The sequence below is a fragment of the Aplidium turbinatum genome, chromosome 10 (genome assembly GCF_918807975.1).
Source record: "Aplidium turbinatum chromosome 10, kaAplTurb1.1, whole genome shotgun sequence".
Classification (NCBI taxonomy): domain Eukaryota; kingdom Metazoa; phylum Chordata; class Ascidiacea; order Aplousobranchia; family Polyclinidae; genus Aplidium; species Aplidium turbinatum.
Genome location: NC_137481.1, coordinates 9,213,988 through 9,229,627, shown reverse-complemented (window position 1 = coordinate 9,229,627; position 15,640 = coordinate 9,213,988). Strand labels below are relative to the sequence as shown.

At 38.4% G+C, this 15,640-nt stretch overlaps 1 protein-coding gene across 1 annotated transcript; it reads left to right on the top strand.

The window, feature by feature from the left end:
• Positions 1 to 390: 390 nt before the first annotated feature.
• Positions 391 to 945, top strand: LOC145778933 (uncharacterized). The gene has a single exon (XM_082590521.1). The coding sequence runs from the start codon at positions 391 to 393 to the stop codon at positions 943 to 945; it is 555 nt and encodes a 184-aa protein (XP_082446647.1).
• The last annotated feature ends 14,695 nt before the right edge of the window (positions 946 to 15,640 follow it).

Sequence of the window (15,640 nt, the reverse complement as noted above, 5' to 3'; positions counted from 1 at the left end):
CAAAGGTTCATGTAAGAGAGGAAAGACTACAAACACTACACATTTTTTGTTTTTAGTTGAAAGAAAAAGTATTCACAAGATAATGGACATGTCAGTGAGACAAGGCGTAACTTGAGGCATGATATGAAAAAGCGGTAACATGCTTATTATTAAGATAATATACAGTACAATGGGAGGTTGAAATTGTAGTGTCTGTGTATTTACATAATCTGTATTGGAAACCCGTAACGTGCTAGTATATAAATGACTCGTGTCTCGCTGTTTGGATTCTTTGTTACGCCACGCAAATACAAGTGCTATGTTAAATCTGAACTATCAAGTTGTGTAAAGCAGGCTAGGCAGACACAACAATTCTGGCGACGAGGATAGTAGGATAATACTCAGAAAAGAATGGAGATACCTACGTTTGATTTACAACCTTTTGACTGTGAAAGTCCTGGAGCAAGCACGCGATGGACCAGATGGAAACGAGCTTTTGAGTTGTATGCTGAAGGAAAAAATGTCACGAATGCTTCTAGAAAGCGAGCTCTGCTGCTGCATTGTGCTGGAATGGCAGTGCAGGACATTTTCTTTACCTTTGAAGGGGAATTGAACAGCTATGAAGCTGCTGTTCAAGCACTAACTAATTATTTTACGCCGTTAAACAATGTCCCGTTTGAACGCCATGTATTTAGATCTCTATTTCAAAAAGAGGAAGAAAGTGTAGAACAATTTATAACTCGATTAAAACAAAAAGCAGAAACGTGCAGTTTTGAAGACATGGATGATCAAATTCGTGATCAAGTCGTGGAAAAATGTAGATTGGATGCGTTACGACGCCGACTCTTAGAAAAAGGAAGTGACTTGAATCTAAAAAACGTTAAGAGAATTGGCCTTGGCATTCGAAGTGTCAGAAATTCAATCAAGATCATACAGTCAGGAAGTCAACAAAATCTCGACGTTTAAATCAGTTAAGAAAAGCTATCAATCTCGATTCCGATGTTACCGATGCGGAAGGGAAGGTCACAAAAGCAGCGACAGGAATTGTCCAGCGCAAGGAAAAGAATGTAGAAAATGCAATAAAATGGGTCATTTTGCAAGCTGCTGCAGAACAAAATCTGTTGGAACCAGCCACGTGGAAAAGAACCCGACGAATGGAAGCAACAGGACGAACCGAAAAAATAACATCAGACAAGTAAAACGAAATGCTGATGGTGAGTTGGACTATATCTTTAATGTATGTAGTTACAATACTGGAAAAGTTTCGGTAAATGTTGGTGGAATCAATATTTCAATGATTATCGACTCGGGAGCTACATGTAATGTAATTGATCGTGCACTGTGGGAAGATTTAAAAAAACAGCGCATTAAGTGCAAAAGCCATCTTTCTGACAAAACAATCTACGCTTATGGAAGTGATGCACCTTTGAAAATAGCAGGAATTTTCACTGCAGACGTTGAAACAACAAAAAAAGCACTGAAAAATGTCGAATTTGTAGTGATCGAAGGAAAAGGGCAACCGCTGCTAGGATTGAAAACAGCCACAGAGTTACAAATAATTAAATTTGATTGTGAACTAAATGCTGTAACTAAAAGTCCTTCGCTTTTGAATAAATATCAGTCATGTTTCGATGGTGTGGGAAAATTAAAAGACTTTCAATTAACAATACCTGTTGATAAAAATGTAAAGCCTGTGTGTCAACCTGTAAGACGAATACCATTTAACCTTCGGGACAAGTTAGCAGAAAAATTAAAACAGTTGGAAGACCTTGACATCATCGAAAAAGTTGAAGAACCGTCAACTTGGGTTTCACCTGCAATGATCGTGCCCAAGCAAAATGGAGACATTCGTTTGTGTGTCGATATGCGCCAAGCTAACAAAGCTGTCAGAAGAGAACGTCACCCGATGCCTACCATTGAAGAAGTGCTGCATGACATGAACCAAAGCAAGGTATTCACTAAACTAGATGTCAAATGGGCGTATCACCAAATTGAATTACAACCTAATTCTAGAAATATTACTACATTTGTGACGCATGAAGGATTATATCGATACAAGAGACTGATGTTTGGAGTTAGTTGTGCTCCGGAGATGTACCAACGAGTAATGCAACAAACGCTACAAGGTTGTACAGGAGTCAAGAATATCCTTGATGACATTATCGTGTACGGGTCGACTCAAGAGGAGCATGACCGAAGACTCGAGAAGGTACTTGAAAGAATTCGAGATAGTGGGTTCACGCTGAACAAAAAAAAGTGCGAATTCAACAAAGACAAACTTGTATTTATGGGACATGTGCTGTCGTCTAAAGGAATTGACCCGGAAGAGGCAAAAGTTGAAGCTGTTAAGGAAGCAAGAGCACCAGAAAACGCCGCTGAAGTAAGAAGTTTTTTAGGACTGGTGAATTATAATGCTAGATTTATACCTGATTTAGCCACGGTGTCGGAACCGCTTCGTATGTTAACTCGTAAAAGTGTTGATTTTCATTGGGGTAAAGCTCAACAGCAATCTTTTGAAAAGCTAAAATCGTTATTGTGCAATTGTGTAACTTTGGGTTATTATGACAAACATGCTAAAACTCAAGTAATTGCTGATGCTAGTCCTTATAGTTTAGCTGGAGTGCTGGTGCAAAACCAAAATGGAAAAAATTATGTTATTAGTTATGCTAGCCGTACTTTAACCGAAATTGAACGTAAATATTCGCAAACTGAAAAAGAAGCTTTAGCTATTGTGTGGGCATGCGAAAGATTTCACGTTTATTTGTATGGGAGCAGTTTTGATTTATTAACAGATCATAAACCGTTAAAATTCATTTTCACTCCCCGCTCCAAGCCGAATGCTAGAATGGAACGCTGGATTTTAAGATTAATGCCTTATCAGTATGAAGTGAAGTATATCCCAGGGAGGCAAAACATTGCCGATTGCTTATCTCGCTTATTTTCTTCAAAAGCGTTGTGCAAACACGTTGATGACACGCATGAGTATGTGAAATTTGTAGCAAAAGAAGCGACGCCTATTGCCATGAGCACATGTGACATCGAGCGTGCAACAAACGCTGATTTTGAGTTGCGCAATGTCATGGATTGCATTCTTTCGAACGACTGGTGTGAACTTGAATGTAAATCTTATCTAACAGTTCGAAGTGAATTAGCTGTCATTGGCCGTCTTCTATTACGCGGTACACGTATTGTGATTCCAAAAACATTGAGACAACATGTTCTTACGTTAGCTCACGAGGGCCATCCTGGTATCGTTGTCATGAAGAGACGTCTTCGAACTAAAGTATGGTGGCCTGGCATAGACAAAGATGTCGATCGTTTTTGTAAAAATTGTTTTGGGTGTCAACTTGTTTCAAAACCTGTATTCCCTGAACCCATGAAACGTACCGAATTGCCGGAAGGACCCTGGCAAGATCTTGCTATTGATTTAATGGGACCTCTGCCTTCTGGTGATTATGTTTTTGTTGTGATCGATTATTTTAGTCGTTACTTTGAAATTGATGTTATGAAAACAGTTACTAGTGAAAAAGTGATTGGAAGTTTAAAGAAAATGTTTGCAACGCATGGTTTACCTTGTTCAATAACTTCTGATAATGGTCCGCAATTTATTAGCAACGAATTTCATTCATTTTTGAGCGAATGTGGAATATTGCATCGTAGAGTGACTCCATTGTGGCCTCAAGCCAACGGAGAAGTTGAAATTCAAAATCGCTCATTGCTTAAACGCATTAAAATTGCACAAGCTGAAGGTAAAAACTGGAAAAATGAATTGTATTCGTATTTACTTATGTATCGCTCTACACCACATTCAACGACTGGAGTTAGTCCAGCCGAATTGTTGTTCAAACGAAAATTGCGTACTAAGTTACCATGCATTGATCGTTCTTATGACCATGATTCTAAATCTGTTCGTGACAGAGATTCAGAAATGAAGGAAAAGGGAAAGTTATATGCTGATCTTAGACGTGGTGCAGTTCAAGCTGATATTAAACCTGGTGACACTGTACTATTGAAACAACATGGCCGTGATAAACTTTCTACTACCTTTCGTAAAGATCCGTTTATTGTCACAGAGAAGCATGGTAATTGTGTGATTGTTGAAAATGATGACGCAAAGTATAAAAGAAACGTAACCCATGTTAAGAAATTTCATGATTCAAACAATGACCCAACCACTGATGTGTCTTCGAGACATAATGTCTCGACTGAGGCTTTCTCTGATTCAACTGATGTAATACCTGAACAAAATGTTTCGCCTGATAACCTTACTGACGCTGTTATTCTAACCAGGCCGCACCGCAACATCAAACCACCGCAACGGTTTAAAGACTTTGTTATGTAATTTACTGTGTTGTGTTTAGCCAGAACTGTTATGTTTAATTCTTGATCTGTTGACTGCATTTCGAAATAGTGTTTGATTCTGAAAAGGAAAGAGATGTAGTGTCTGTGTATTTACATAATCTGTATTGGAAACCCGTAACGTGCTAGTATATAAATGACTCGTGTCTCGCTGTTTGGATTCTTTGTTACGCCACGCAAATACAAGTGCTATGTTAAATCTGAACTATCAAGTTGTGTAAAGCAGGCTAGGCAGACACAACAGAAATTAGGCTAAAACGGGGTCACCAGTGCGGGGTTTAAATATGAAAGTTTATACTAATTGCATATCTGACACCAGAAGGGCTCCCGACTTCTATTTTTCAACCTATTTCATAGAAACAACACTAATGACAGAATCAGTCCAATGAACCAATTTCGAACACAATCACAGAATCAATCAACTACGAATCCAGTCACAGAACACAAATACAATTCAACTCAACTTCAACTCTGCCCAACCAACACATCACAATTCAAACTCCGTCCCCTCTTCCCCCCTCCTCACCCCAAACTTTGGTCAGTTCCCCCCCCACTTGCTCCGTCGCTTCTCCCACAAAAATTCCAGACAACACACCACTCACTCCACATTTCAGCACTAGTACAACCAGAAAAAAGAGCAAAAACGAGGCGAGGACAAATCAGTCACCCCGCTTCCAGAGTGCTGCCAGACAACACATATTCCTTTTTTGCTCCACTGTGCAGCGGGGATCGCCACAGATCGTAGGCTATATTCGTATTATCGACAAGACATAGCGAGAAACAACCATTACTTTTCTACTGTAGTTGCAAGTCCAAATTTTGGGAAACCGCTGGAGAAATTTGGGGGACCGTTTCGGTCTCCCAAAACACCTTAAAAAAACACTGGCCATGGTGCTTGCAAAGGCGTGATAAAATTAGCAGCAAATTTTTCCGGAAGTGACACTGCATTTTTGTAATTGTTCTCAAACTCCAAATCACGATATTTCTCGCGAGTAATTTTCAGGGTCTGAAACAGCTCTTCACAAGAGTCAATGTCAAGCTTTTCTTGCAACGTGATACTAAATTGCTCTATAAGTGCCAAAGGCTTCAAAATCAGCACAAGTCCCAAATACACTTCTGCAGTTTCTTCATTACTGCAGTGCCGTGGCCAGTGGCCTGGTCCAACTCGTCCTCAATACCTTCAATGAAGGTCCTTCATTGTCTAGCGTCAAATCCAAGACAATTTAGAACTGTGATCAAACATCAATAAATGAATAACAACAGCAATTCGAGATGCTTGCAAACAACTAAATCGAAGTAGGCTACAACTTCATAGCAACTAATTTTTTTATGAGTTATTGGGGGGGAAGCTGCCAAAATATTGAGGGGATATATCCCCCCATCCCCCCCTACTTCGGCACCACTGGACTGGTGCAACGATTCTATTGTAGGACGTCGCCCAGGCCCAGACTTCAACAACGCTAAGTGATCATTTTAGCATTGTTGCAAGTTTAATTCTATGTACCGTACTTGTGCTATCGTTATTTTTATTTTGGCCTCCAAGTACGCAGATTTGGCCGCCGAGGAAGAGTTCCCGGTAGGCCACGATGGCTGCCGAAAAAAAAAAACGAGTTTTGAAGCCTGTACTGTGTTGGAAAATTTTGTGCCGTAATTATTATTTTGAGGCAAAAATGAAAGATTATAATTAGACTAAAAGCGAATAGCAGAAATTGTTATGTTGCAAAATGTGCAGTAGCTTACATGACTTTAAAAGGGCACCATTGCCCCCCTGCCCCTCCATCTGCAGAAAAATTGAGGGCAGGGGGCGGATGTCCCCCCTGCCCCCCCGCTTCCGCGCCCCTGACAGCGAGCATTATGTTTCGCACTACTAGACTAGCCATCAAGATTTTTCTCAAAAACATGTGCTTCTCGGCAGTCTAGTGTAGCAAGAACTCAGCGATAAACACGTGTTTCGCCCACGAGTCTGGGCTCATTAGTACCGCATCGTTTTGTTAAACGCGCCGGGCTCAAGATCACACGACGCTGGTTCGACTCTCGGGGTGTGCGTTTGAGCAACGCATTTCAGGACTGCTCTCCATTCAGCGGCACCTAGTGAATGGAATAATTTCTCGGCAACAAGACTTCAACAATCGGAAAACTTCACTCTGTTAATTTCGGTAACCGGCCCTGCGTCAAGTGCCTCTACAAGTATGCGAACAAGTACCAGGAATAACCTATCAAGGCTTTGTCAGTCCGAGGATAAAGATTCAAAACCAAACCAAACCAAACCAAACCAAAAGCCAGTCGTTGTTTGCCTTAAATTAAATTATTTCATACACTAGGTGCCACTGACATGCTAAAACCATGCTAAAACGTCAGTGTTGCAGTCAGAGTTGCCAGGTATTCCTAGAGTTATTCAGAGAGTATTGGTTTGAAATTTGGACTTTTTAGGACAAATAATGCAAAATGTATGATTTATCGTCCATTATTTCATTAAAATCATAGGAAATTAAACGTTTGCACAAATAAAATGTCTAAATGGTTTGTTAAACGTCGGACACAGTATACAAAATTTGGCTAATTTATCGTGGTTTTGTTTGAGTTTTATGCTACCTGGCAATTCTGGTGTCATTGTTGTGAAACAAGAAATTGTTTGTAAACAAAATCAGTTTGCAATGTTTGTTTGTAGCCTACTAATAACAAATGAAGTAAAATTTAAATGAAGGAAATACTTAGGAGTGAAATGCTAAGTACCGTAGTTCAGATCATAATTTACTAAGCCGGGAAACATTAGGCTTAGGCCTACTGGCAGTTTTGTGAGGTACAGTATGGCAGCTGCCTGGCCTTGTCTGTTGCATTCAAGTTACCCTACCAATAGGGGTTAAAATAAGTTTGTGGATATATGAGAGCAGAATAAATGCAAAAAAGTTTCAAATTTATGGCCTGCACTTAAGATTATGTCATGGCTCTCATCTTTTTCTTTCATTTTCCTGTCAAGATTGACAAGAAACTTTCCTAATGTAACACCTAATCATGTTTTATTTTGCGCCTATTGCGACACAAACAGTACACTGTGGTGTGATCACAGATGCAATACAGCAGGAAGCAACAAAGTGATGTATTAGTCTTCGAATCAGCTGCTCCTCTTATTTTGGCTTGCCATTAATTGTCTTTGCTGAGACACAGCTGCATGCTCTGGAGCAGTTCTCGGTGCTCTTCCACAAAACGCCCTGTTGGTCAACCAGACAAAATGATGACGTCACACACATTGGAATGGACTATTATGAAGGAGGAAGTGCGGGGTGGAATTGCAATGAAACACACCAGAAGGAAATTGTCTCCCATTTATTGATTTGTTGTTCAATTTCAAGAAATTTGCGATCGTTGAAAAGCACAAGCATAGATCTAACTAACTAAGTTAATACCAAGTCCCAAAATACTACTAGCTCCATCTGGTGGCCACTTAAACTTGACCAAATTCAAACCATTATCAAAAGTTTATTTGCAATGATAAAAACATTAAACGACAACCAATTAAACGAACATGTTACTGTTTATTGAAGTGCTAACTTTCATTTTTATATCTTATTCAATATGCACGCAATCGTTGTTCGAAGACAGCCCCCCAACGAAGCTTTTGCCCAATGCATTTCAATGACGAATCGTTCGTCTTCCAGTTCACGCCCTGCGTGATCATGAAAATTAATTGTCTCCCACTTATTCATTTCTTGCTCAATTTCAACAGCTTTGCTATCGTTGAAAAGCACAAGCATAGATCTAACCAACTAAGTTAATACCAAGTCCCAAAATACTACTAGCTCTATCTGGTGGCCACTTAAACTTAACCAAATTCAAACCATTATCAAAAGTTTATTTACAGTGATAAAAACATTAAACGACAACCAATTAAAAGAAAATGTTACTGTTTATTGAAGTGCTAACTTTCATTTTTATATCTTATTCAATATGCGCGCAATCGTTGTTCGAAGACAGCCCCCCAACGAAGCTTTTGCCCAATGCATTTCAATGGCGAATCGATCGTCTTCCAGTTCACGCCCTGCGTGATCACGAAAATTAATTGTCTCCCATTTATTCATTTCTTGCTCAATTTCAACAGCTTTGCTATCGTTGAAAAGCACAAGCATAGATCTAACCAACTAAGTTAATACCAAGTCCCAAAATACTACTAGCTCTATCTGGTGGCCACTTAAACTTGACCAAATTCAAACCATTATCAAAAGTTTATTTGCAATGATAAAAACATTAAACGACAACCAATTAAAAGAACATGTTACTGTTTATTGAAGGGCTAACTTTCATTTTTATACCTTATTTAATATATGAGCAATCGTTGTTCGAAGACAGCCCCCCAACGAAGCTTTTGCCCAATGCATTTCAATGGCGAATCGATCGTCTTCCAGGTCACGCCCTGCATGTTCACGATAATTAATTGTCTCCCATTCATTCATTTCTTGCTCAATCTCCTTCTCCATCTCCTTTCATAATAGCATTATTCTGTTCATGGGCTTGGTCAATAGCAATCGCGGAATATTCTCTGTTGGTCTTCTGAATCACAAACTTCCCTTTCATGAACTGCTCATAAACATCAGGAAATTTATCTTTTAATGACAACATGTCAAGTAGGTGTATGGTCAGCCACCTTGAGTAGTGAGTTCTGTCACCACTAAAGAATTTCGGAAGGAGTATTGCCAGAGCCTCCTTGTATCCTGGAAAATTGCTTTCTCGGAGAGCGTCCAGAAAACCCAGCAATGCGAGTTCCAGATTGAATGCAGTGTACCAGTAGTTGAACATTGGAAAATCATCCGCTTTCCTGGCGCACCATTCTTTGAATTCCACCTCATTGTAAATCCAGCCTGGTGTCTCCACTTCTTTCGCAGAACGCATCAATGCATACAAACTACACGCTGTGACCTGGTGGATACGTCTAGTCTTTGCTACATTGGATGCAGAAATGAAAGATTCTGCTGTACCTGATGATGCTAACTTGGCTTCTTCAAGAGCAGTTGTCCAGCCACTACCTTTCAGAAATGTACCTAATTGTTTTAATGCAGCCATTTCAACGTGAAGACCACCCATGATGATGACCAAGTTGCCGTATTCGTCAGGCCAATACCATTGCACTTGTTTAGATAGTGCAAAAAGAGGTTGGTCAGCTGTAATGACTGGTGTTTGAGACGGATTAAGATACGACATAGTTTGCTGGACTTGATACTTTTAAATACACTGAATTTGATTGTGAACAGTAACGAGGGATTTTGCTGAGGCTATCATTTTTTAAGTAACATATGACCACCCTTTTTTCGCTAAAACACTAAAAAACGTTTTTTTTTCCGTTTTTGTGAAGATTTTTAATGAGAGGTACAATCTGAAATCAAAAACACTGGCTAAAAATGTCACAAAAAAACATTTTCAAGATAGTAAGAGATGAAAAACACCTAAATCGCTCTCATAAAACAACTTTCCTACGTCAGTCCAGGACCTGACTGGCGGCCATTTTGAATTTTGACGTCACGGGCTGCCGCTTTGAATTTTCGTTTGGTTAATTAAACTTCTGAAATCTACATGGTCTAAGGTACATATGTGCCAATTTTCATGCTTGTGTCACCAAATGAAGTATTTTACGAGAAATCTGCAGTTATCTGCTTAACTAATGCAGTTGCTTCTTCCTGTTTCAGAGATTAAATGGGTTTGATAAGATTCACTAAAGCTGGGTATAATGAAAATGGTAAATTAAGAAGCAATTATATTTTAAATTAGGAAGCAGCAAAGGGACATATACGGTAGTCTTCGAGTCAGCTGCCCCCATTATTTTGGCATACCATTGAGTGTCTCTGTCGAGACACAGCCGCATGCTCTGAAGCGGTTTCAAATCCACGTCCTTTCGAACATTGCGCAGACATTCTTACCACTCGGCTATGCAGCCGACAATCAATCAAGCTTTTCATCTAGCTGATCAAAACCCCATCTGAAAAATCTACACATGCAAGCCAGTGATTAAGAGTTTTAGGACAATTATATCTGAGATTGGTATATACCTGTTTTTCAAATATTTAGCAATGCATCTAGCAATTTTATTATTATTTAAGGAATTGAGCATTTGTTGGAGCTAGTTGTCATCAACTTTTGTTGTTAAAATGACTGCTGGGTCATTCCATGTCAAAACACCAAGGGCTTTCCACCTGACCCAGATTTTTCTCATACTTTATCAGAATGTTGGTAGATATAATTAAGCAACATATGCAAACTTTTAGCTCTTCATCATACTTCTTTTAAAAGTTATGCCCCTCAAACTTTTGCAACCCCTCAATCACTCGTTTTCATCTCATTTTATAGCGTTTTTGAAGGATCATATCTTCGGATTGAAATGAGCTACAGTGCTGAAACTTGGAATTGTGGTAAATATTTTTCCATTGATTTCAGACATGTATTAGGTAAAAATGTAGTGTGGTGCAAATTTGAGTTACATTTTTTTGCAAATGGCCCTTTCTACACATGCTGATTGCTGACGCAATTATTGCAAATTTGGAGTCCTGTATCTCCCGCAACCAATATGGCAGTGCAACGAAACTACTGTTGGTTTTCACTCATACATGTAAGGTATTCTGATAAAATTTGAGGCTTCTAACTGCAGTGACTTTGCAGTAATGAATTTGAACAAACCAGACATATTGCAAAATTTGTTTGCAAATTTTCCCCAACAACAAACATAGCGACCACCATAAGTTTCTAGTTTTCTGCATTTTTGTCATTGTCTAGCTGCAAATATGAGGAAAGTATGTCACCAGATGCTTTGCAAAGTTGGTAGTGAAAATTATTATGGTGTCAATGATGATATCAATGTTATCTGCTGCTTCAATTTTAGATACTTTCCATTATTTTCTATGCGCTTTAGCCTCTTTGCTGTAGGAATACTATACTAGGCTACTAGCATCATAACAGCTTACCTCAAAGTCAGCCTTAACACTTGACAGTTCAATTCTAAGCAGAATATTAGCCTACTGCAGGCCTCTATAGTAAGTTGAAGCACGAATTTCAATAAATAAAATATTCTTATTTTTGAATGCAGTGCTAAATTTTCTTACTTTTACAGGAATTTTTTAGTTCAAATATTTATTAAAAATTGCGAAGTTATAGTACTAGGGTTTATTGAGACTACATTTTTAGTAACAACTGACTGATTTGTGGCAAGTAGTATCGTTCCGGAGCCATGCTCATGATCTTTTGCAGCAACTACCAGTGAGTGTGCAATTTAGAAAACCGAAACTGCATGCGCAAACAATGCGATCAATGTCCAGGCAAAGAATAACTTCATCGAATGTAGGATCACTGTAAAAGTGTTAAACAATGGCTACACACAGATAGAACACAGCTACTGGACTTGTAATTTGCAGCAAGTGAGTTCATTGAGATTGTTTGCGAAAAATTTAATTCACTGAGGCATCATCATTACATTGCTAAGTTCCACTCAGCGTTTCTCAAGCAAAGCCAAGAAGACCTTAAACTCAATGAAATTATTGTCCTTATGGTTTCATGGTTCAAGATACTGTGCACTGCACAAGGTTACCACTGGGACAACAGCCAAGCAACACTCCACCCATTTACTGTCTACTATAAGAAACAAGGGGAGGAAGTCAACTGTGTATGTGTTTGCATCGTATCAGACAGCATGACAGCAGTGCAGTTCATGCTTTTGTCCATACAACACTTCAATACATTATCAAAAACTTCATTTAACATCGAAAGTGATTTATTTTAGTGATGGTGAGCATGCAAGTCAATATAAAAACTTCAAGCATCCGATAAATATGTGTCACCATAAACATGATCATCATCTTGAAGCGGAATGGCATTTTTTTGCTACCAGCCATGGTAAGTCACTATGCGTTGGTTTGGGTGGTACGTAACCAAGCGGCTTGTGGCAAGTGTAAGCCTGCAGGCAACAGAAACAAACCAAATTTTGACGCCCTTTCGAATGTTTACATGGGCTGATCAGCAGCATATTACTGGCATAAAATACATTTATGTCTTTCATGGAAATGAAGAGACTTTCTTCTGATACTGCTGGTACCAAAGTTTTACTTGGAGAAATTGAAAATGCAGCAGCATGCTCTCCTGGCATAAGATCAACTCAAAATAATATCCAATTCCAACCTGGACAGTACGTAGCATGCACATATGATCAAGGGTGGTATGTCGGAATTACCACTGATCAGTGTGAAGAGCAAAATGATGTATACATTAAATTTATGCTTCTTAAACAAAACAACACGTTAACATGGCCGCAACATGCAAGAAATGAATCCTGGATATCGTTTCAAGAAATATTATATATGCATTGTGGATGCCTCTGTAGTTCATGATCGTAGTGGTCGATGCTACAAGCTGAGCCATTCAGATCAAAGTCGAAACATTTCTTTATTTAGATCTTAATAATTTTTTCCTGCCAGCTGGAAGATTGAAAAATGCTATGATTGATCACAGAAACCGCCGGACTATTATTTATTGTTCTATGTTATACAGAACTAACTGACTTTAAGTGATCGTACGGGAATATGATGTTTCCTGTAGATGCAATTGCCTGAGCTGCAATTCAGAGACTATGCGAGAGTAAGAATGGGTTGACGCATGATGGTTAAAATAATGTAGTTAGTAAGAATAACCAATCTGTGTTTTATTAGGCTGACAATATAATGAGGGGTCTGAGTTTAATGCATACTGGTATATCATATAGCCAATTATATATTTGATTAATGTGATTTGCAATGCTTTGTTTAATGTTTACATTACCTCATAGTCATACAACACAAACTGAAATGCCAGTTTTGATCCCGCATAGCATAGTGTGCATTGTGCAGGCCTCCAGGTCATGTTTGGAGTATAGGAAAACAATCAGTACACGCGCGTTGTTCATTTTGATGAGAATTTGCTTCATAGCAGGTGCAAATTGCTGAGGTTTCAATATGTAACAATAGTTGAGGTTTACAGCAAGCAGAGTGTTGATACTATGGTCGTTGGCTCGTTGCTAGGGAAAGTTTGCAACCGAATTCTGCAAAATGATGGACTTTCATGACCTCCAAAAACAACTTTATATAGTTGAGACACATTCTTGAAAGTTGTGTATGTTGAAGCTTGGGTCAAAGACATTCTTGTGAAATTTTTAAACTTCTGAAATGCTGCCCACATTATGAAACGGTCCTCACAAGATGGCGCTATTTCACCATTTTCGCAAGATGTCTGATTTCAAATTTACTACTGCAAAGTCACTGCAGTTAGAAGCCTCAAATTTCATCAGGGTAGGCTAGTCTTACATATAAGTGAAGACCAACACAACAGTAGTTTCGTTGCACTCTCATACTTGTTGCGGAGATATAGGGCTCCAAAGTTTGCAAAAAATATATCCACATGTGTAGAAATCAATGGCATTTTCAGTTTTAATATAAAATTTAAGGACGGTTTTTGGCGTTTAAGCGCATCTTGCAACCTTAAGTTAAGTGGTTGTTGGTTAGCCATTCAGCCTGATTTTTCTTGAACAAAGTTTTGGCTTTGTCATTATTACAACTTTTCTTATTGTATTTACATACTGGAGCATTCTTTTTCTTGAATGGGTTTGGTAGGTTAAAGTCCAGTTTTTGGTTTTGCTTTGTCATTGTGTTCTAAGCTTCAACAGTCATGCATAGTGATGCTTCAACTCGTGAATAAGCAAATTTTAATAAAATCCCACTTTAAAAGATATTAGCTTTGTTTTTAGGTACTTTGGGGTGACTTTGGTCCACTTTTATTCTTGAATGCTATCACAGAATTCTTCTTTAAGAAGTGGAATTTCATTCCAAAACATGAACTTATGAACTGACACAAGCACTACATATGTTGAAACTGAAAATTCAACGTACCAAAGAGTTTTTTAAACATAACTTTGGCCATGTACCTATTTTCTTGAATAGAAACCGTGGCTACTATTTTATTTTTTAACGTTTTGTGCGGCTTCTTTTTTTTTTATATGAACGTTTTTGTCTTCTAATTGGTGCTCAGTGGGCATTCTAGTTTATCTACCATAAGTACTGGTAACAAGAAAACGCAGACAATAAGTCAGCTGACAATTTTAATGCCTCTTTTTTGTAAAACAGCTAATCCGACAGCTGCTATTATTGTCGCATCTGTGTAAAGCAAACAAAACCAGAAGAAAGTACTGGTAGTGTTAATTAGGTGACAATAAACTTCTGCGCTCTCTTTTGTCAAAATCGTTTTATTCTATTTATTTCTATAACTATCTGACAACTGCTGTTTTTCGCTTGTGCAAGCTCTTGCGTGTCGTTAGATATGTTTGCTTTGTTTTCTTTTATCAGTAAAGAAGCGATTTCATCATTGTCTTCTGCGGCTTCTATTATTTATTTTTAATCAAATCATGCGGTTTCTATTCAAGTGCGATTTCTATTCAAGAAAATTCTTCTCTGCCTATCCTAGGGAGCCCTTCACGAGCATTACGATATCCAATTATCCATTCCATTGAAATGAAATCCCCGGTCAGCCGTCACAACTAGATGATGCGCACAAGCCACAATTGCCAATTCCTTCTGCTCAAGTACAGTTGGTCGACCAGCCTTCAGTATGTGCTGGCATTTTAGTTTGTTTTGCGAAGTACTCCTTGCAATGCCCAGTGTTAACTGACCGCTGAGATTCTCCTGCAGAAATTTTTTCGCAGAAATACTGCACCAAACATATATTTGGCCACCCAATAGATTGTTTTTTTATGTAACGCAAACATAATATTGCTTTTATATTATCAATTCCACTTCTTTTCAGTTGAGAAAAATGCAAAAAATAACTTTCCGTACTTACTCAGTTTCACTGCAGAAGTGAAAGTAGACATCTCAGAAATTTGGCTTCAAAATTTTAACCTTCTTTTGATGGAATTATTCAGCAGCAGATATCGCAAAGACAAAGTTAATAACCAGAAATACGTTATAATATAATCTAAAATCAAATTTGGAATTGTTCAAAAAAATTCAGATGTGGCCCAAAGTTACCCCATATTACGGTACCGGTATGCAATATTGCACCAACATATGCATGTGTTGCAAGGCAAACTGATATTTAGTATCATAAGTCTTGATAAAGGCCTATATTTTCTAGTGCACTGGAATTAACTTTTTACAAGTCTGTAATCATATAGCCTACTTTGATGTATAATTTGCTCAAAATGCATTTAGTTCTGTTTAACGATTCCTCCAGATTGTGTGGAAGCTTCTTCCTCAACATTATTTCATGCCACTAATCTTGCCGTTTCGTTGATTTTAAAGGTGAC